This window comes from Notolepis coatsorum (assembly GCF_963971535.1).
Source record: "Notolepis coatsorum genome assembly, chromosome: 11".
NCBI lineage: Eukaryota > Metazoa > Chordata > Actinopteri > Aulopiformes > Paralepididae > Notolepis > Notolepis coatsorum.
In genome coordinates this window covers 95,298,500-95,322,213 of record NC_140175.1, presented here as the reverse complement: position 1 = coordinate 95,322,213, position 23,714 = coordinate 95,298,500, and the positions used below count along the sequence as shown (strand labels likewise).

The 23,714-nt window shown below is 45.8% G+C and overlaps 1 protein-coding gene across 1 annotated transcript in view; it reads left to right on the top strand.

Moving 5' to 3' along the window:
* LOC311237203 (potassium channel subfamily T member 1-like) overlaps nt 1-22,631 on the top strand; it is a gene marked incomplete at its 3' end in the record, with an annotated part of 95,209 nt that extends 72,578 nt beyond the window's left edge. Inside the window, 11 exon segments of the mRNA XM_084325012.1 lie at nt 3,075-3,146; nt 4,965-5,099; nt 8,245-8,398; nt 10,745-10,846; nt 13,137-13,220; nt 14,589-14,717; nt 16,594-16,897; nt 18,433-18,455; nt 18,457-18,499; nt 18,631-18,718; nt 22,511-22,631. Coding sequence (XP_084181138.1) covers nt 3,075-3,146; nt 4,965-5,099; nt 8,245-8,398; nt 10,745-10,846; nt 13,137-13,220; nt 14,589-14,717; nt 16,594-16,897; nt 18,433-18,455; nt 18,457-18,499; nt 18,631-18,718; nt 22,511-22,631 — 1,255 coding nt within the window.
* Between the last annotated feature and the right edge of the window lie 1,083 nt (nt 22,632-23,714).

Below are 23,714 nucleotides of genomic sequence, written 5' to 3'. Positions count from 1 at the left end.
ATACAGACCCAGGAAGGAACTGAGCCCTATAGTGCTGCTGCTGGACAACCCGTGAGTCTCTCACACACACACACACACACACACACACGCACGCACGCACGCACACACACACACACACACACACACACACACACACACACACACACACACACACACACACACACACACACACATGCACGCACGCAGGTGTCACTTGTTGTGTTTTATACATACAGTACATGCATGACTTGGTAGCACCAACTGTACTAGCGAACAAATCAATCTCTCTCTCTCTCTCTCTCTCTCTCTCTCTCTCTCTCTCTCTCTCTCTCTATAGTATATATATATATATTTACTCCAGGTTAATATATATATACCACTGGATGTATCTCAGCAGTTTACAAAGGGACTATTGTGTGTTTGCTAAGCGTCGTGACGCAGGTCTTGACATGCAGGACAAGGTTGTGGGGGTCGTCTCCATCGTCAGGCCCAGCAGCGGTGCATCGGTCCCCCTCGCCACGTCAAAGGAAAAGTGTTTAGAGAGCGAGAAGAAGAAAATAGCGGCGCCAGGCGGTAACCGTAGCAACCTGGGCTTTTCCTTAAACCTGAATTGTATATATTATGCTGCAAGGGGAGAAATCGACGGCGTGGAACATTGCTTTTGAACATTGCCGTTTGTCAGCAGCCACGCTGTTACACACTGGGCTCCCACGTGCCGACGCCTCTCTCTCAATCTCTCTATCACTGTAAATGACCATTTAGATATGTCGTTTCTTATCTTCTTTGTGCTTTGCGTTTATTATTATATATCATTATGTAAATCAATATGGAGTCTTACCTGGTCTACTCCCATTAGGTAGTCAGACCTCAGGTAGTCAGGTAGTCAGAGATCAGGTAGTCAGAGATCAGGTAGTCAGAGATCAGGTAGTCAGAGATCAGGTAGTCAGAGCTCAGGTAGTCAGAGTTCAGGTAGTCAGAGATCAGGTAGTCAGAGCTCAGGTAGTCAGAGTTCAGGTAGTCAGAGATCAGGTAGTCAGACCTCAGGTAGTCAGAGCTCAGGTAGTCAGAGCTCAGGTAGTCAGAGCTCAGGTAGTTAGAGCTCAGGTAGTCAGAGCTCAGGTAGTCAGAGATCAGGTAGTCAGAGATCAGGTAGTCAGAGATCAGGTAGTCAGAGCTCAGGTAGTCAGAGATCAGGTAGTCAGAGATCAGGTAGTCAGAGATCAGGTAGTCAGAGCTCAGGTAGTCAGAGCTCAGGTAGTCAGAGCTCAGGTAGTCAGAGCTCAGGTAGTCAGGTAGTCAGAGCTCAGGTAGTCAGAGATCAGGTAGTCAGAGATCAGGTAGTCAGAGATCAGGTAGTCAGAGCTCAGGTAGTCAGAGATCAGGTAGTCAGAGATCAGGTAGTCAGAGATCAGGTAGTCAGAAATCAGATAGTCAGAGATCAGGTAGTCAGAGATCAGGTAGACAGAGATCAGGTAGACAGAGCTCAGGTAGTCAGAGCTCAGGTAGTCAGAGCTCAGGTAGTCAGAGCTCAGGTAGTCAGGTAGTCAGAGCTCAGGTAGTCAGAGATCAGGTAGTCAGAGCTCAGGTAGTCAGAGATCAGGTAGTCAGAGCTCAGGTAGTCAGAGATCAGGTAGTCAGAGATCAGGTAGTCAGAGCTCAGGTAGACAGACCTCAGGTAGTCAGAGCTCAGGTAGTCAGAGCTCAGGTAGTCAGAGCTCAGGTAGTCAGAGCTCAGGTAGTCAGATCAGGTAGTCAGAGATCAGGTAGTCAGAGCTCAGGTAGTCAGAGCTCAGGTAGTCAGAGCTCAGGTAGTCAGATCAGGTAGTCAGAGATCAGGTAGTCAGAGCTCAGGTAGTCAGAGCTCAGGTAGTCAGAGCTCAGGTAGTCAGAGCTCAGGTAGTCAGAGATCAGGTAGTCAGAGCTCAGGTAGTCAGAGCTCAGGTAGTCAGAGATCATACTTTGCTTTAAAATAAATCTTGTTTATTTTTATAAAGTAAAACTTTATAACTGCATACATCATACCTGGAGCCTCAAGGCAACTTTGGTCCATAGGATTGTCTATATACTCACGTTATCTCTATGTCTCTCTCTATATACGTCTCTCTTTCACACATGCTGTCTTTAGGCTTTGTTGATGCTATTGAGAGACAAATGCAAAAGCGGACTTCAAGGTTTTTCCTCTTCATTCGCTTTTATTTGGCTCCAAAATGTGAAATATTAAAATGAAATAAATGACAGCCTACAGCGACAGTGAAGGTAGAGCGGTCGTCTGGTTAATCGGAAGGTCCTTGAGTAAGACACTTAACCCCTAAGTGCTCCCGATGAGCAGGTTGGCAGTTGGATTGTTGCCTCCGCCATCAGTGTGTGAATGTGTGAGGCATAAGTTGTGAATTGCTTTGGTTAAAAGTGCTACAGTATATAAATGCAGTCCATTTACCATTTAAATCGCCACACATATGTTCTTCTGCCAGCAAGCACAGTGAATATCTTGTGATGTTACACAGTTTCCAGTGGATTCGCTTGTGGCCATATCTGGGAATTGTGTTTTAATTTAAATGTTTGTAGTAATACAGAATGAATCAAACGCTTGCCTACTTGGGATTCATCGACTGTATGTTTGTTGGATAAAAAATATATTTGCTGAATGGTCGAACTGATCATAAAAAAAATTGACATTGTGGATTTGCTTGAGATGCTGTATGCATTATGCCTCTCTAGTGCAACTGTTTTAGAAAAGTCTTACACCTGTATGACTGTGGCCATTTTTACTTGAATGTCCTATAGATGTTTTGTTCTGTATGTGGTGTCCACGCCTTGTCCTGCACACTTACTTTATACTCCTGATACATACTACTACTATTCACACCTTCCCAGTTCCCACTTATCTTACAATTCATCCATATATTAGCTAATCGTACATTCTAATGAGAATATTTCAAAGTTGGGATCAATTAACTTTTTAATTCAATAATTAAATTCTCATAAGACTCATAATTAACAATACAAACAGTACAGTAATCCAGTTGAAATAAAAGCTATGCATGTGTTGAAAACTGATAGGTAATGTATGTGTGTATGTTTCTTGCTTCCTGTAGACCAGACAACCACTTCCTGGAGGCTATTTGCTGGTTCCCCATGGTCTACTACATGGCAGGGACCATTGACAAGTAAGACTCCTCCAAATATCCACTGTGTGTCTGGGTTTACTAGGGAGACTAGAATATAATCTCTATCATTTTATTATATTGTTGTTATATTGTCTCCAATTCATTATGAAATTACTTCAAGGGCGAAATGTCAAGACTCAATTCATCTTCCCCATTGACAGTTTAATACACAGGCGTTTAGAACTCAACAAGTACTCAAACTGAGGCACACGCATGCAGTGTAGTGAAAGGAGACTGCATTTTTTTTCTGGGGTGGCGATATAAATGCTTGTTTAGACGGAAATCATTTACTAATCTAAGATGTATTTCATTTAATTTCAAACCTTTATTTATACTTGTGAAAGCACTGAGGTTTCCCTCATTTACAGTGATGACGAGTTAACAAAGAACACAAATATCATAACAGTTAGGCCGGCTGGTTGGCGCAGTGGGCAAGGTGCTCGCCTCTAACACAGGAGACGCTGGGTTCGAGCCCAGCTCTCGGCGTTGCTACCGGCTGGCCGGTCATTCATACTAACACAATTGGCAAGTGTTTGAGGGTGGGAAAGCCAGTGGGTGGCGATTTGACGTTGTGGACAGCAAATGGGGAGAAAAAGTGGATTAAAAAAAAGATATCATAACAGTTATTAATTACAATGAATTACAATTACTACAATGATGGATTAAAAACAATTACATGATTCAGTACATAGGTCAAGTGCAATGCCTTTAAACTCCATGAATGACGGGAATGCTCCGAGCTTTAGAGTCTGTTGTAGGGTATTCCATGTGTATGGAGCATCGTAGGAGAAGGCAGACTTTCCAAGCTCAGACCGAACTCGAGGCACCCTGAGCACAAGCCGATCATTCGAACGAGTTTGGTAGGTGACAGTACTACCAATATAAGGTGGACGTTTGCCAATAATTGCTTTGTAGATAAAAAGATACCCATGATAACTACGTCGCAACGAGAGAGATGGCCAGCCATACCTACTCATACAAAAGACAATGGTGAGTATCATATTTGTCACCCGTAATAAATCTTAGGGAGGAGTGGTAGGCAGAATCCAAAGGCCTTAATGTAGACGCAGACGCATGCCTGTAAATGACATCACCGTAGTCCAATATTGACAAAAAAACAGCCTGTACAATTATTTCCCTACAGAACATAGGAAAACTAGCGTGGATACGGTACAAGAAACCAATCTTTTGCCGTAATTTTGTAGCTAGGCTATCTATATGGAATTTAAAAGAAAGTTTATCATCCAGCCATTTATACTCACTAACTCTCAATATACAAACCATTTGCCGTTGTTAGGTGTAGCATGTCGTAATCTATAACCCTGGCTCTGGAAAACATCATAGACTTGGTTTTACTAGCATTAAGCACTAACTTGAGCTTAGCTAGAGCATTTTGGAGAGTGTCAAACGCAAGCTGCAGGTTCACAATAGCTTCCTGAACAGTATCCGCAATGCAGTAGACAACTGTATCATCCGCATAAAGATGAGCCTGACAACCTGCTAGTGCTGAAAGACTAGAAACAATATCATTAATATAGATTGTAAAGAGGGCCGGCCCCAATACCGAACCCTGTGGTACACCCTTAGACAATGGCAGGAAATCAGATTGAAAGTTACCTGAATTCACGTGTGTGTGTGTGTGTGTGTGTGTGTGTGTGTGTGTGTGTGTGTGTGTGTGTGTGTGTGTGTGTGTGTGTGTGTGTGTGTGTGTGTGTGTGTGTGTGTGTGTGTGTGTGTGTGTGTGTGTGTGTGTGTGTGTGTGTGTGTGTGTGTGTGTGTGTGTGTGTGTGTGTGTGTGTGTGTGTGTGTGTTTTTCAGTCTGGATAGTCTGCTGCAGTGTGGGATCATCTATGCTGATAACCTGGTGGTTGTGGATAAAGAGAGTACAATGAGTGCTGAGGAAGATTACATGGCCGACGCAAAAACCATCGTCAACGTACAGACCATGTTCCGGTAAGAGACACTATTACATGTTATCACAACATACAGACCATGTTCCGGTAAGAGACACTATTACATGTTATCACAACATACAGACCATGTTCCGGTAAGAGACACTATTACATGTTATCACAACGTACAGACCATGTTCCGGTAAGAGACACTATTACATGTTATCACAACATACAGACCATGTTCCGGTAAGAGACACTATTACATGTTATCACAACGTACAGACCATGTTCAGGTAAGAGACACTATTACATGTTATCACAACATACAGACCATGTTCCGGTAAGAGACACTATTACATGTTATCACAACGTACAGACCATGTTCCGGTAAGAGACACTATTACATGTTATCACAACGTACAGACCATGTTCCGGTAAGAGACACTATTACATGTTATCACAACGTACAGACCATGTTCAGGTAAAATACTATTACATCTTATCACAACGTACAGACCATGTTCAGGTAAGAGACACTATTAGTACAGACCATGTTCAGGTGAGAGACACTATTACATGTTATCACAACGTACAGACCATGTTCGGGTAAGAGACACTATTACATGTTATCACAACGTACAGACCATGTTCGGGTAAGAGACACTATTACATGTTATCACAACGTACAGACCATGTTCAGGTAAGAGACACTATTACATGTTATCACAACGTACAGACCATGTTCAGGTAAGAGACACTATTACATGTTATCACAACGTACAGACCATGTTCAGGTAAGAGACACTATTACATGTTATCACAACGTACAGACCATGTTCAGGTGAGACACTATTACATGTTATCACAACGTACAGACCATGTTCAGGTAAGAGACACTATTACATGTTATCACAACGTACAGACCATGTTCAGGTAAGAGACACTATTACATGTTATCACAACGTACAGACCATGTTCAGGTGAGAGACACTATTACATGTTATCACAACGTACAGACCATGTTCAGGTAAGAGACACTATTAGTACAGACCATGTTCAGGTGAGAGACACTATTACATGTTATCACAACGTACAGACCATGTTCAGGTAAGAGACACTATTACATGTTATCACAACGTACAGACCATGTTCAGGTAAAATACTATTACATCTTATCACAACGTACAGACCATGTTCAGGTAAGAGACACTATTAGTACAGACCATGTTCAGGTGAGAGACACTATTACATGTTATCACAACGTACAGACCATGTTCGGGTAAGAGACACTATTACATGTTATCACAACGTACAGACCATGTTCAGGTAAGAGACACTATTACATGTTATCACAACGTACAGACCATGTTCAGGTAAGAGACACTATTACATGTTATCACAACGTACAGACCATGTTCGGTAAGAGACACTATTACATGTTATCACAACGTACAGACCATGTTCAGGTAAGAGACACTATTACATGTTATCACAACGTACAGACCATGTTCAGGTGAGAGACACTATTACATGTTATCACAACGTACAGACCATGTTCAGGTAAGAGACACTATTACATGTTATCACAACGTACAGACCATGTTCAGGTAAGAGACACTATTACATGTTATCACAACGTACAGACCATGTTCAGTAAAATACTATTACATGTTATCACAACGTACAGACCATGTTCAGGTAAAATGTGAGGATGACAGTAGCTCAGGAGATAGAGCTGTCCGCCGTCTGGTAATCAGAAGGTTCCCGGTTCGATTTCGGCTCCTCCCGGGCAGCGTGTCGAAGTGTCCTGGAGCATGACACTTAACCCCTAACTGCTCCCGATGAGCAGGTTGGCACCTTGCATGGTCGCCTCCACCATCGGTGTGTGAATAAGTTGTGAAGCGCTTTGGATAAGAAGCGCTATATAAATCTCTGTCTATCTCTCTCTCTCTATCGCCCACTCTCTCTCTCCCTCCTCCCCTCTCTCCCTCTCTCTCTCCCTCCCTCCCCCTCTCTCTCCCTTTCTCTCGCCCTTCCCCCACCTCTCTCGTCTCTCTATCGCTCTCTCTATCTCCCTATCTCTCCCTCCCCCTCTCTCTCTTGCACTCTCTCTCCCTCCCTCCTCTCTCCCTCTCCCTCTCCCTCTCCTTCTCTCTACGCTCTCTCTCCCTCCCCCTCTCTCTCTTTCACACTCTCCCCCCTCTCTCTCCCTTTCTCTCCCTCCCCCACCTCTCTCTCTATCGCTCTCTCTATCTCCCTATCTCTCCCTCCCCTCTCTCTCTTGCACTCCCTCCCTCCCTCCCTACCTCCTCTCTCCTCTCTCTCTCTCATTCTCTCTCTCTCTCTCTCTCTCTCTCTCTCTCTCTCTCTCTCTCTCTCTCTCTCTCTCTCTCTCTCTCTATCGCTCTCTCTCCCTCCCTCTCTCTCTCTTGCACTCTCTCTCCCTCCCTCCTCTCTCCCTCTCCCCTCTCTCTCTATCGCTCTCTCTCCTCCCCCTCTCTCTCTTTCACACTCTCTCCCTCTCTCCCTCCCTTTCTCTCCTCCCCCACCTCTCTCTCTATCGCTCTCTCTATCTCCCTATCTCTCCCTCCCCCTCTCTCTCCCTTTCTCTCTCCCTCCCCCACCTCTCTCTATCGCTCTCTCTATCTCCCTATCTCTCCCTCCCCCTCTCTCTCTCTTGCACTCTCCCTCCTCCCTCCCTCCTCCTCTCTCCCTCTCTCTCTCTCTCTCTCTATCGCTCTCTCTCCCTCCCCCTCTCTCTTTCACACTCTCTCCCTCTCTCCCTCCCCCTCTCTCTCTTTCACACGCTCCCTCCCTCCTCCTCTATCTCTCTCTCCCTCTCTCCATCCCTCTCTCTCTCTCCCCCCCACCTCTCTCTCTCTCTCCCCCCCTCTCTCTCTCCCTCCCTCCATCCCTCTCTCGCTCCCCCCCCTCTCTCTCTCTCCCCCCCCACCTCCCTCCCTCTCTCCCCCCCCCACCCCACCTCTCTCTCCCTCCCCCTCTCTCTCTTTCACACTCTCTCCCTCTCTCCCTCCCCCTCTCTCTCTTTCACACGCTCCCTCCCTCCTCCTCTATCTCTCCCTCCCTCCATCCCTCTCTCTCTCCCCCCCCCACCTCTCTCTCCCCCCCCACCTCCCTCCCTCCCTCTCTCCCCCCCCTCCCCATCCCCCCTCTCCCCCCCCCCCCCCCCTCTCTCTCTCCAGGTTGTTCCCCAGTCTCAGTATCATCACAGAGCTCACCCACCCGTCCAACATGAGGTTCATGCAGTTCAGGGCGAAGGACTGCTGCTCCCCGGCTCTGCCCTCTCTGCCCACGCTGGAGAAGGGGCAGAAACCCACCAGAGACCCAGCTGGGGATGTTAGTCATTAGTGATGTTGCTGCACCGATACTCCATTTATACACTGCAGATACTGATCTGAGACCAGCTGGGGATGTTAGTCATTAGTGATGTTGCTGCACCGATACTCCATTTATACACTGCAGATACTGATCTGAGACCAGCTGGGGATGTTAGTCATTAGTGATGTTGCTGCACCGATACTCCATTTATACACTGCAGATACTGATCTGAGACCAGCTGGGGATGTTAGTCATTAGTGATGCTGCTGCACCGATACTCCATTTATACACTGCAGATACTGATCTGAGACCAGCTGGGGATGTTAGTCATTAGTGATGATGCACAGATACTCCATTTATACACTGCAGATACTGATCTGAGACCAGCTGGGGATGTTAGTCATTAGTGATGATGCACAGATACTCCATTTATACACTGCAGAGACTGATCTGAGACCAGCTGGGGATCTTAGTCATTAGTGATGCTGCTGCACCGATACTCCATTTATACACTGCAAATACTGATCTGAGACCAGGGGGCGGCTGGGTGGCGCAGCGGACATTGTGCTCGTCACCAACGCAAGAGACACCGGGTTAGAATACGGCTGTCGGCGTTGCCTCCGGCTTGTTCCGGCCGTCATACTGGCTCAATTGGCAGAGTCAGCGGATGGAAGTTGATGGGTGGTAATCTGGACGTTGTGGACAGCGACTCCTACAGGTCGGTTGGGTGACGCCTGCACAGCAGAGACAGGAAAATAGCGGGGGTAGTGTGAGCCTCCCACACGTTACACCTCGCCAATGAGAGTCCGCGCTGGCAGGTGAAAAGATGTGACAGGCTGCCTCCTCGTGTGCCGGAGGGGACACGTGATGCAAAGCTTCTATCCTCCCTACAACCGACCAGTGAGGGGCATATGCGAACAACGTTCAAGACAGGCGAGGGGAGAATTGGAAACACGAAAATGGGATGGGAGAAAAATAGAAAATAAGGAGAAAAAGTGGATAAAAAAAAATAAACTGATCTGAGACCCAGCTGTGGATGTTAGTCATTAGTGATGTTGCTGCACCGATACTCCATTTATACACTACAGATACCGAGTACTGATCTGAAGCAACAGTCGTGAGCGACGGGGAAAGCAATAGTTGTGATTGGAATATCAAGAAAAGAGGGCGGGGCTTGATATATAACCGGTGCCAGTATAGACCACTGCAACACTTCCGGTATTCTGAAATCAGCGGAGAGAGAGTGGGGGGAGAAAATGAATGAATGTGGATGAGAGCCTTGACATTAAGTGGTTGTAGCTACGGCTGTGGGGGTGCGGGAGACATGACCCAATAGACTTGCATACACCCGAGTCTCCTGAACACGAAGAGACCAATCCCAAGTCTATCGGCACTTTCTCTGCCGAGTTATAGTCACTTTTCCGCATCTACTCCCTAACTCCGCATGCGCAGATTGATAAACCTAGAAATCCAGAGACTCTGTGCCGTGGGCAATCTGCGCATGTGTAGTTCGGGAGTAGGTGCAGAAAAGTGACTATTCCTCGGCCGAGAAAGTGCCGATCGACTTGGGACTGGTCACTCCATATTCAGGAGACTTGGGCGTATATAAAAGCCTATTGGATCATGTCTCCCGCACCCCCACAGCCGTAGCTACAACCACTTAATGTCAAGGCTCTCATCCACATTCATTAATTTTCTCCCCCCGCTCTCTCCTCCATGAGCTCAATGTAACGCGGAAGTGCAGTGGTCTATTGGTGCATCCCTAAGAGACAGCCACTGATTGGTTAGATTATGTTAGTGCTGCAGAAATATAATGAGCAGTGCTGGGCTTTTCTTTTTTTTATCCACTTTTTCTCCAACTTTTTCTATTTTTCTCCCATCCCAATTTCGTATTGCCAATTCTCCCCTCCCCCGTCTTGAACGTTGCTAGACTATGCCCCCCACTGGTCGGCTGTAGTGAGGACAGAAGCCTTGCATCACGTGTCCCCTCCGGTACACAAGGAGGCAGCCTGTCGCATCTTTTCACCGCAGCAGCGCGGACTCTCGGTGGCGAGGAGTAACGCGTGGGAGGCTCACGCTGCCCCCGATACTTCCTGTCTCTGCTGTGCAGGCGTCACCCAACCGACCTGTAGGAGTCGCTGTCCACAACGTCCAATCCCCACCCATCGACTTTCCACCCGCTGACTCTGCCAGTACGACGGCCGGCCCAAGTCGAAGGCAATGCTCAGACTGGGATTCGATAAGCAGTGCTGGGCTTTGAACTGTTTCCCTCCCTGCTGATTCTTATTCATCCCACCTCCCTTTGACTGCAAGACTGATCATTGTTGTGGTTTGTGTGTCCTGGTTAACCCCCCCCCCCCACAGAAAGAGCGTGATAAAGGCTCCAACCTGGCCTTCATGTTCCGCCTCCCCTTCGCTGCAGGCAGGGTGTTCAGTATCAGCATGCTGGACACGCTGCTGTACCAGGTCGGTACCTCACACCTCACGCCGGAATGTGGGAGCCAAATCCTTTATTGCCCCATTAGATTTCGTCGTTTATTAACTTTATTGTGCTTTGGGTTTATTATTTTATGTCATTATGTAAATCCAATATGGAGCCACTCCTGGGTCAAGACCCTTTTTCCCCCCCATCTTTCCCCATCACCACTCCTATAATATGACAGGTAGACAGAGATCAGGTGGTCAGAGATCAGATAGTCAGAGATCAGGTAGTCAGAGCTCAGGTAGTCAGAGATCAGGTAGTCAGAGCTCAGGTAGTCAGAGCTCAGGTAGTCAGAGCTCAGGTAGTCAGAGCTCAGGTAGTCAGAGCTCAGGTAGTCAGAGCTCAGGTAGTCAGAGCTCAGGTAGTCAGAGCTCAGGTAGTCAGAGCTCAGGTAGTCAGAGCTCAGGTAGTCAGAGCTCAGGTAGTCAGGTAGTCAGAGCTCAGGTAGTCAGAGATCAGGTAGTCAGAGCTCAGGTAGTCAGAGCTCAGGTAGGCAGAGCTCAGGTAATCAGAGATCAGGTAGTCAGAGCTCAGGTAGTCAGGTAGTCAGAGCTCAGGTAGTCAGAGATCAGGTAGTCAGAGATCAGGTAGTCAGAGATCAGGTAGTCAGAGCTCAGGTAGTCAGAGATCAGGTAGTCAGACCTCAGGTAGTCAGAGCTCAGGTAGTCAGAGATCAGGTAGTCAGAGCTCAGGTAGTCAGAGATCAGGTAGTCAGAGATCAGGTAGTCAGAGCTCAGGTAGTCAGAGATCAGGTAGTCAGAGCTCAGGTAGTCAGAGCTCAGGTAGTCAGAGCTCAGGTAGTCAGAGCTCAGGTAGTCAGAGCTCAGGCAGGCCTCAGGTAGAGTGGAGTACCACACAGTTTTTGACCGCACTTAATTGTCAGTTTATCTTAATTTACAAAACCCTTTTCGTGACGGGCACCAAGATGAGGGACCACATCTCCCCAGTCCTACACTGGCTCCCGGTAAAACAAAGAATACATTTCAAAATCCTCATGTTCACATACAAAGCCATAAACGATCTCGCCCCAGCCTACATAAAAGAACTCCTGGTCCAATCAGCCAGCTCCAGTCCAGATCCCTCAGATCAAACAACCAAGACTGGTGACGAAGGGAAACCGGGCTTTCGCAGTCGCAGCACCGACCCTCAGGAACAAGCTCCCACTCAACCTGAAATCGGCAAGCACTCTACGGACCTTTAAGGCCATGCTCAAAACCCACCTTTTTGCCATAAACAATCCATGAGCTCGTTTTGTATTGTAGTATGACTGGTGTATTATGTCTGTCTGTTCTCTATCTGCTTGGTTGGACTGCATGTCTTTTTTCTGTTTTCGTATTGTTCCTGTCTTTTTTGTTTCTCTTTCTTTCCCGGGATGCGCCCTGGGCCGATGTAACTATTGGTTGAGGGGCGCAATATAAATAAATGTATCATATCATATCATATCATATCATAGGAAGCTATTGGGGCTGTTGTGAAAATAAATTAAAGTAAATCTTGTTTATTTTTATAAAGTATGTCGGATCTCTACAATATTTGTTTTGGGACTGCAATTCGGAGCGTGTCTTAACTGCATGGAGCAACCTGGAGCCTCAAGGCAACTTTGGTCCATAGGATTGCCTATACACTTGCCTCGCATGGCTCTTTTAATATCACACTAAAAGCTGCCTGCCGGCTTCTTATGATGGAGGAGAAAGGTAAGATAAGATATACCTTTATTGATCCCCTTGGGGAAATTCGGTAGCATAGCAGCATGGGGGAGGGGGAGGGGAGGTACAGGTACAGGTCACAGAATTATAGTACAGTACATGCTCTGGACATGCACATATGGGCAACAAGGTGCGAGTTGAGGGTATGTATGCCATCTCAGTTATTTTGCCCCACAATAAATATAGTTACAATATATAATCTATTAATCTAAATCTAATCTAATATATAATCTAAAAATCCAATAGTCTAAATCAAATCTAATATATAATCTAAAAATGATAAATGCTAAATGGTAAATATATGCTCTGATGAAGTATACAGTATTCACAAAAGTATACAGTATTCACACATCACCCAAAGAGTAGGAGTTGAGAGCCGGATTGGAATTCTGTAGCAACAGTGCCCCCTGTGTTCGGTCACTAGTATTGACCTCAGAAAGGTTTCCGTAAACACCTCCCAATACTGTACCACGAAACATTGACAACTCATCAGGACAGCATTGGGTTGTGTTGTGATGGAAACGGTATGTGTTAGTGTGTAATGCTTTGTGCTTTGTTTCTATGCCAGTCCTTTGTGAAGGACTACATGATTCCCATCACCAGACTGCTGCTAGGACTGGACACCACCCCTGGCTCAGGATATCTCTGTGCTGTGAGTTTCAGCCAGAAATCATCACACTTACTAATACTGTTACCAACACTCATCTTAGTAATGGGTAAAAATAAATCTCATATTTATATTCAGATGACATTTTATTGACTATAATATTTATGTCTTGTTGCTGATGACAAACGGCAGATCATGTGAACAGTCAGAAGTTGTATTCATTAACCTTCTCAGACCCTCATCTGCACCTTTGTTTACACTGTTTATTTTTCTCATAATATTGAGAGTTAATTATATTGTTTTTACACTGTTTACTTTTCTCATACTTTCATATTCAGATCAGGGGGGGGGGAGGAATACCGTATGTTATCGTATCTTACTTTGTTTCAAGGTAACTTAACTTGTGTCAAGAAATGAAACAAGCAACCCACTACTCCTGTATCTTCAAATCGGGCAGAACACTCGTTTTTAATTTCAAGATCATGTTACCTGTTTTGAGGAGATCTTTGAGACAAGCCCACGTGTCTTGTGTCTTAGGGAAATTATCTCACCCCGTATGTTTCTTTTTGTCCCACTTGTACAAGATAGAGATTTATTTTTGCAGTTATTTAACCCTTTCACTACCACACTACAGAAGGTTACCCCTTTCACTAATCACTACCACACTACAGACGGTTAACCGTTTGTAGTGTGGTAGTGAAAGGGTTAACCGTATGTGGTGTGGTTGTGAAAGGGTTAACCATTTGTCGTGTGGCAGTGAAAGGGTTTTAACCTTCTGTATTGTTGCGTTGAAAAGGGTTAACTCTTCTGTGGTGTGGTAGTGAAAGGGTTAACCTTCTGTATCGTCGCAGTGAAAAGGGTTAACCCTTTGGTGGTGTGGTAGTGAAAGGGTTAACCTTCTGTATTGTCGCAGTGAAAAGGGTTAACCCTTTGGTGGTGTGGTAGTGAAAGGGTTAACCATCTGTAGTGTGGTAGTGAAAGGGTTAACATTCTGTATTGTCGCAGTGAAAAGGGTTAACCCTTTGGTGGTGTGGCAGTGAAAGGGTTTTAACCTTCTGTATCGTCACAGTGAAAAGGGTTAACCCTTTGGTGGTGTGGCAGTGAAAGGGTTAACATTCTGTATCGTCGCAGTGAAAATGGTTAACCCGTTGGTGGTGTGGCAGTGAAAGGGTTAACTTTCTGTATTGTTGCAGTGAAAAGGGTTAACCCTTTGGTGGTGTGGTAGTGAAAGGGTTAACCTTCTGTAGTGTGGCAGTGAAAGGGTTAACCTTCTGTATCGTCGCAGTGAAAAGGGTTAACCTTCTGTAGTGTGGCAGTGAAAGGGTTAACCTTCTGTATCGTCGCAGTGAAAAGGGTTAACCTTCTGTAGTGTGGCAGTGAAATGGTTAACCCCCCGTGCTCCCACTCTTCCAGATGAAGGTGACGAAGGAGGACCTGTGGATCCGGACGTACGGCAGACTGTTCCAGAAGCTCTGCTCCTCCAGCGCCGAGATCCCCATCGGGATCTACCGCACAGAGACCCACATCTTCCCCGCCAACGAGGTGGGTGGCGGAGGAGGTCGTTAGCGTGCGCATCCATCACCACAGCAGGGATCCCCCAGGATGTTCCTCTCCCTCCCACGGAGGAATCCCGGCAGCTTACCGTATAGGCAGCTGTTGCTATAGAAACTGAAGAACCACATAAAACAGCGTATTGTAAAATATCTATAAGTCTAAATATCTATAAATCTATCTATCTACAGGTATCTATATATTTATCTATATCTATCTTTTTGTCTATAAACTATATCTATTGTAAAAGGACTATGAAACAGTGTCTACAATAATGCCGTATCTACTGTTGAGGTTCCATGGTAACCGGCATTCCATTTGTAGGCCGACCTTGAGAGTTCTCTCTCTCTCTCTCTCTCTCTCTCTCTCTCTCTCTCTCTCTCTCTCTCTCTCTCTCTCTCTCTCTCTGTCTCTCTCTCTCTGTCTCTCTCTCTGTGTGTCTCTCTCTCTGTCTCTCTCTCTTTCTGTCTCTCTGTCAAGGGAGGGCCAGGAACTCCTAGGTTTTGATATATAGGACAGACTCTCTGGACAGACGGGAGCTTCTTGAGACAAACTGTTGGACAGCTAACTGGACCCACCAGTCTGTGTGGCAGAGCGTCTTATGGACTCATTGACTCGAGAATATATTCTGTTGTCTTTTTTTTTTCTTCGTCAACCGCTCTGTTCATTATTAATTAGGGATGTCCGATATTATCGGCCTACCGATATTATCGGCCAATATCGGCATTAAAATGTGATATCGGAAAATATCGGTATCGGTTTAAAAATATATATATATATATATTCTTTTTAATTTTTTTACATTTCTATAACCTTTATTTATCCAGCCAAGCAAGTAAGAACAAATTCTGATTTTATTTATTGTCAAAAGTATGCATAATGTTGTGTTAATTCCACAACAAGAGATATGTAATGTTAATTACCTGAAATTATTCCATTTTTTGGGGGGGGGGGGAACCCTGCATATATCGGTATCGGTTGATATCGGTTGATATCGGTATCGGAAATTAAGAGTTGGACAATATCGGTATATCGGTATCGGTAAAAAAGCCAATATCGAGCATCCCTATTATTAATACTTTTGCCTAATTAAACTATAAAAAAAAAAATCCACATTTGAATAAAATACTAAATTATTTGTCGCGGCGGATCCCCCCCCCCCCTCTTTCAAAGAGGATCTGAACACGGTCGGAATCCCCGACAGTATGCAATAATCCTCTTTGGAAGTGTTTTCCCCCCAGTCTCTCCCAACTAACGGTTGCCATGGAAACACAAACACACACACCGACCCTGGCTGCAGGGGTGTAGCTCCAGAATCTGGGCCCCATGAAATAATGTATTTGTAGGCCCCCAGTGAACGCGAGCGAAAAACGCATAATATGGTTTTTACCTATACATTCGGATCAGCAGTTCAGCACCTGCACTGTTGGTGGGTGAGCCTAGTAAAGGATGTCTCATTGCGTTCATCTTCAATGAATGGACCAATGCAATAGTCTACCAAAGCCCCCCCTCTCTCTCTATATATCTCACACACACACACACACACACACACACACACACGCACACACACACACACACACACACACACACACACACACACACACACACACACACACACACACACACACACACACACACACACACACACACACACACACACACACACACACACACACACACACACTTCAGAAACAAACATAGTATCAATGAGAGCATCAATAATACACCTGAGTGAAAATTTTTGGGGCCCCCCCTCAGTGCTGGGCCCTTGGAATCATCCTAAGCTACCCCCCCCCAGCTACGCCCCTGCCTGGCTGTAACCCGCAGACGGCCTGCTTGTCTCCCCCCCCCCCCGTCTCCTCTCTAGTCTCAGGTGTCCATCAGCATGGACGACTGCGAGGACACCCGGGTCAAGCGGGAGGTGTCGCGCGGCGGCAGCAGCGACCGATCGGATCGCCCGCTGCTGAGGAAGAAGAGCATGCAGTGGGCGCGCCGGCGCCTGAGCAAGAAGAGCGGCCGGCGGCCGGGGATGACGCGCGACGCCAGCCGGGACCACGCCCAGCGCACGGCCCACCAGCGCCTCAGCCTCTACCGGCGCACCGAGAGGGAGGAGCTGTCGGAGCTGGTGCGCAACCGCATGAAGCACCTGGGCCTGCCCGCCTCCGGATATGGTGAGCGGGGATGTATACAGGGTTCGCACAAGGTCCTTGAAGTGCTTAAAGAGCTTTATTTTTTTATTTTTTTTTGATCATGTTTTTGGTAGATTTGTATTGGTTTATTTGGACAGTCCAGCAGAGAGGAGGGGTTGGGGGGGGGGGGGTGGGGGAAGACATGCGGCAAGGGTTGCCGGGTCTGCAGTGCATTACGTGGTGTGCCACCCTGGTGCCCCAAAGAGCTTGATTTTTGACACAAAAAAAGGCAAGGCCTGGAATTCCTTGAAAACAGCTCGTTTTTTTTAACAAGCTGCTTAAAAAGTTCTTGAAATTCAAATCAACCATTCGCATTGAACGTTTTGTTCATCCCTGATCAAATTGTTCTGAATCAAGAATTTTTTTATTATTCTTTTTTTTTGTGTAACTAATTGTCGGAAATTGTATCCTTTTAAATGCCCTTTTAAAATGAAAAATAGTGCTTGGAAAAATACTTGAAAGTCCTTGAATTTCATTTTGCAATGTCTGTGGGAACCCTGTATGTTTAAGACCAAGCCTTACTGTACATCAGGTCTGTCTGAAGAGATATGATGAGGCTGGATATAGTATATAAGACCAAGCCTTACTGTACATCAGCTCTGTCTGAAGAGATATGATGAGGCTGGATATAGTATATAAGACCAAGCCTTACTGTACATCAGGTCTGTCCTCAGAACTGAAGAGATCAATAGTCGTCGTAGGACTTTGTCGCCTAATCGATTAGTTATTTAATCGACAAATCTGTAACAATCGCAATAATAATAATAATAATAAGCACGCTTTTAAAATCTCACACTTACCATGTGCTCGTAACTTTTCAGGGCATAATATCAGTCGTTATGGAATCGATTAATTAACTAACAAAATGGAGTACCACCTAACCCACTGATTGATGGACTATACGGGGGGGGGGGGGTACATTGCTGTACCTCACACTGTACTCGGAGTACAACTTTACCGTATCATTTGCAATTTGATATCCCTGATGTATCTACATGTACATCACCACTCTCGTCTCAAATGTCACTTACGCCCCTTTTGCTCCAAGCCCTCGATGTTGTGTCTCTCTATAACTATGAGTTATCTCTCATCTCTCATCAGGATGCTCAATGACAATGACACTATGTAACAACGCATCATCTACACACACTGCACACACATCCACATGCACACACTCACTTTAAACAAACACTCACCTTACCACTCACTTTATTCACTTTAGACACTTTAACACACTTTATATTCATCTATTATTAAAGAGATTTGCACCACATTCATACCTCATTTGCACCCTACCCCAAGTTTTGTACCTCTGCATTCTACCTCACTGGTACTCATTTTACTCTGTATTGTGTATTGTATATTGTATATACAGTATGTATATTGACTTTACCTATTTTTTACTTCTTAATTTTGTTTACTTACTTTCTCTTTACTGTATGTAGCACACTCTCTTATAAAGTATCCTGTATTTTGTTCTGACAAATAAAAAAAATAAAAACGAACTTGAACTATAGAGGACGTAGCTATTAATGTTACCAGCCAGTGACGTCATGAACAGAGTAAACTTGGGGTATTTGCAAGGTGATCACTCCCCATTTTGATTCTCTGGCCGCCCGCCGGCAGACATGTGATTGACAATACGTCGGGGTCCTGCTGCAGAGGTGTGTGTTGTTGTAACTCGTCTGACTGTGGCGACTGCCTTGTTGTTTCAGATGAGCAGCAGAGCGACCATCAGAACACCCGCTCCTATGTCCTGATCAACCCTGCGCCCGACACCAGGCTGGAGATCAACGACGTCGTGTATGTGGACCGAGTATTAGCCCTACACAGTGTGTGTGTGTGTGTGTGTGTGTGTGTGTGTGTGTGTGTGTGTGTGTGTGTGTGTGTGTGTGTGAGCATAATGCTATTGTTAGATGTTCCGATAATCCCAGTGAGTGATGGCTATACGATAGTGTCCTGCGTTGTGTACTTTTTTAATGATCCCTCTGGTGTGCTCACGGAAACATCTGATAATCCCCAGGCAGAGTGAACACCTCACACGATTCAGTTGACAGTCATCAAGGAGAACATTTATTCAACCAGACAGGGTAGTTTCACAGGAATAATGTGGTCTTCCTTGACATACGCAGCAGCTTGTGATAAGGTCCGGTGATTTAAAGTTCATTTGATAAAGTCCGTTAATAAAAGTCCAATTGATCAGCTCCTCATAATCCTCTCTCTCTCTCTCGTTCCGTTATTCCTCAACTGAAGATGAATCACCCCCCCACCTCCTCCTGCTCTCCATCCTTATCTTAGGAATGCTGTTGTGACTGCTAGGCACCGGGTCGCCTAGCGACCTGCTCCAGTCTTGCCCTACTTACACTATCTGAAGAGAGGGGTCACACCTCTTCTCTGCCATGCAGAGAGTGACTGTTTTGCCCATCAACATTAATTCATATTATAATCACAGACGAATCACCACAATTCTTCACTATGTTACTGTGTATGTGTGTTGGCATAGCTTGCATAGCAACAATAGCGTTTTCAGAGGAACAATGTTCTCAAACTTTATTATCTAAAGATGGTAAGTTAGAGTGTTAATTGTGTTCACTCATAGATAAAGACAGTAGAGGTTGAGTACTTTATTATCTAAAGATGGTAAGTTAGAGTATTGTGTTCACTCATAGATAAAGACAGTAGAGGTTGAGTACTTTATTATCTAAAGATGGTAAGTTAGAGTATTGTGTTCACTCATAGATAAAGACAGTTGAGGTTGAGTACTTTATTATCTAAAGATGGTAAGTTAGAGTATTGTGTTCACTCATAGATAAAGACAGTAGAGGTTGAGTACTTTATTATCTAAAGATGGTAAGTTAGAGTATTGTGTTCACTCATAGATAAAGACAGTTGAGGTTGAGTACTTTATTATCTAAAGATGGTAAGTTAGAGTGTTGTGTTCACTCATAGTTAAAGACAGTCGAGGTTGAGTAGTTTCTTGTGATATGTCTTGTGATATTAGATTAACTTCACAACTGCAAAGAAATGGCAAAACGGACTTATATGGTTCTTCAGTGCAAGGGTTCAATTATTATTATTATTAAGGAACACAGGCTGCCTACACACTGCATGCACTGATAAATCAATATATTAATTTGACAAAACATCTCAGAGAAGTGGATTTTCGGGCGGCTAGGTGGTGCAGTGGACAAGACGCTCACCACCAATGCAGGAGACGCTGGGTTCGAGCCCAGCTCTCCGCATTGCTATCAGCTTGGCTGGTCGTTCAGACTAATACAATTGGCAGTATTAGGGGGTGGGAAGCTGATGGGTGGGGATCGGACGCTGTGGACAGCGACTCCTACAGGTCGGTTGGTGCGTCTGTGCAGCAGAATCAGGAAGCGACGGGGGCGGCGTGCCCTCCCACGCAGACCCCCGACACTGAGAGATCGCGCTGTGCAGGTGAAAAGATGCGATGGCTGCTTCCTCGAGTACCGGAGGGGACACGTGATGCAAGGCTTCGTCCACATTTAAGCCGGCTTGTGGGAGGCATGGCCTAACAGCGTTCGAGACAGGGGAGGCTAGAATTGGACGATACGAAATTGGGATGGGAGAAAAATTGAAAATGGGAGAAAAAGTAGATAAAAAAAAGAAAAGTGGATTTTCTGACAAGCTCAACTATTCCCTCCTGCTTTGTAATGGGAATATATCTGCATAAAAGATAATAAACGGCACACAGCTCTACTCTCAAACAGCGGTCACCCCCGCACGGTTATGTAAGCCTCTCCTCAGCAGCTCAAGCACTAAGTAACACTACCAACGCTTGTGTCGAGGACGCTGTGTTACGGTTTGGTAGGTGTGTTGGACCCAGGTGCAGTGCAGAACAGAGACGACGAGAGACAGATGTTGATTTTCGAATAAAGCACTACGTCTTTAATTAGAGTAGCTGAATGAACACGCACACGATGGTGATAAACAAAAGGGGAGAAATCTCCGTCTCCAAAACACGCTAAATCTGAATCACAATACATGGGGTACGCAACACAGTAATCTGGGAAAACAAAGGGGAGAAAGCAAGGTCTCCCAAAACACACTAAATAGTAATTCCGTCAAACTACGGTGCTGCATATACATATGATAAGAATAATCCTTTAACAACCAAATTCAAGGGGCAATCAAAGTGGCACGGCGATTCAAAACAAAGCGAACAAACGTATCCTACGTGGCAAGGAGCGATAAGACTAAACAGGTAGGTATATACTCACGGGCAGTTTCAGTGATCGACTGACGGTGTTTGTGTGACACGGAAGAGAATATAAAGAGACATGTAATGAGTCACACCAGGTACAAATGAGTGTAATTAGGACGGGTAGACAGGGCAATTACCGGTTTGCTCCGTGAGGAGAGCAAACCCCAAACGCTACACGCTGAGCCTGTGTGTTCCTGTAGTCATCTTTTTGTTTGTATCACGTCCTGTCTTCACATGCCTGTGAGTTCAAATGACCAACGTGTTACTCGTATTTCGGCAATATTTGATGGGATTTTGGGATTTTCCAATACAAATGACACTGCGGTGTTACGTCCAATGTATCTTTTGTCATGGTATGGTTTTCATTCAAAATGGTATACTCGTTAATTGTCCTCTGTTCATTCTCTATAATATTATAGTTTGTATATATATGCACCGTATATATACAGTACATATATATGTATATACTGTAGCTATGTTTTTCGTTGCAAAAGCTAAATTGTTGCTAGGGGACTTTGAAGCACCTGTGTGCCGATCTTGGAGTAAACTGACGATAGCAAAGATTATAGCAAACACCACAGAAATGGAATTTGTGCTCGCTAGCTCTTCAAATTCAACTATTGTGGGAAGCCAGCAAATATAAAATGAAAACACAATACTATATTAAAATGACAAAATTACAAAATGTTAACAAGTTGGGACAACCCTTCAGTTAACTACCTATCAATTATCCAGTAGTAGTAATTATGGTTCCTCGATATACATTTAACATATTACAACGTGTTACAGCACTACTTTTGGTGCTCTTGAGAAAATGTCATGTAATTGTCCCCTCCAAAGTAGATTTTCGCCCCTGCTCCCAGCCTCACTCTCCCTCCTGTCCCCTCTACCTCCAGGTACCTGATCCGCTCTGATCAGTCTACCTCCCAGCCTCACTCTCCCTCCTGTCCCCTCTACCTCCAGGTACCTGATCCGCTCTGATCAGTCTACCTCCCAGCCTCACTCTCCCTCCTGTCCCCTCTACCTCCAGGTACCTGATCCGCTCTGATCAGTCTACCTCCCAGCCTCACTCTCCCTCCTGTCCCCTCTACCTCCAGGTACCTGATCCGCTCTGATCAGTCTACCTCCCAGCCTCACTCTCCCTCCTGTCCCCTCTACCTCCAGGTACCTGATCCGCTCTGATCAGTCTACCTCCCAGCCTCACTCTCCCTCCTGTCCCCTCTACCTCCAGGTACCTGATCCGCTCTGATCAGTCTACCTCCCAGCCTCACTCTCCCTCCTGTCCCCTCTACCTCCAGGTACCTGATCCGCTCTGATCAGTCTACCTCCCAGCCTCACTGTCTCCCTCCTGTCCCCTCTACCTCCAGGTACCTGATCCGCTCTGACCCCCTGGCCCATGTCCCAGAGGATCCTGTGCCTGTGCGGAGCAGCAGTCGGAAGGGGAGACACGAGTCCTACACAGACACTAGAGAAGACACCCAGCTCTGATCCTGCTCTCGATACAGAAACACTCACACACTCACACACACACTGGCCTCCCGCTGGCATCTCAGGGCCTGTATAGTCTCCCTGCAGGTCTGCTCTGGGGGGGGGGGGGGGGGGGGCTGCTGTGTGAGCTTCTGTATTGCAGCATGGTGGTGGCGGCGGCGGCTGGGATTGTGGTGGACTATCGCTGTACTATAAGAGTGCCTAATGTTTTGGATGATCTGTGATATTGTCATCCTCTTGCCATAGAGAAGCTGTACAGGATTGTGTGTTTACCTATTTGAAGCCTTTGGAGCAGTCGGTGGCTAATTGTGAACAAATGGATCAAGCTGCTGAGAAGGGATTTTGACCACGTCCATCATCCCTCCCGTAAGTGCCGTACAGGCGCGCGCTGGATTAATTCATCAAACACAGGACTCCAAGATTACGAGCCCACCCTTTCTGCACACAATTGGTTTGAAAAAGATTTTGAAATGTATTTTTGACCTGAATAGAATTTTTTAGGATGAGTTCAAATGAGCATCCTATGGTCAGTATGGGATTTGAATGCATGGTTTTCCCCCTCTATATCCATATATTTTATCAAACAGTAGCAACATGTAGTTACCTCACCAACTCAACCTTCTCTCTTTACATTTACATCTTGTCATTTAGCTGAACGCTTTTATCCAAAAGCGATGTACAAGTTCTGTACGACAAGTCGGCAGTCTTTCCACAGCGCGGCTCCATTCTGCCCCGTTCTCAACCGCACATCCCTAGCCGAGGTGCATAGGGTCCACGGGTCTCCGTGTAACTGGTTTGACAACCTGGCATCTCTTCTTCCTCTGGAGGGTGGCCCGCTAGCGGTGTGGCTGTCTCGAGGATGAGGGGGAGCCCTGGGTCAGATCTGCCTGGGTGGCCAGACACTGAGATGGGTCTGGCTGATCTCTGACCGGCGGGGTAAAGACAAGCGGTTTGATTCGTCATGTCCCGAATTGTGGCGCTGGGTGTACGAGGTAGTGCCAGAGGTCAAGAGGTCAGCGAGATCCAGGGTGAAGGCCCATGACTCCGGCCCATACATGATGATGGAGATGTCTATAGGGAGGT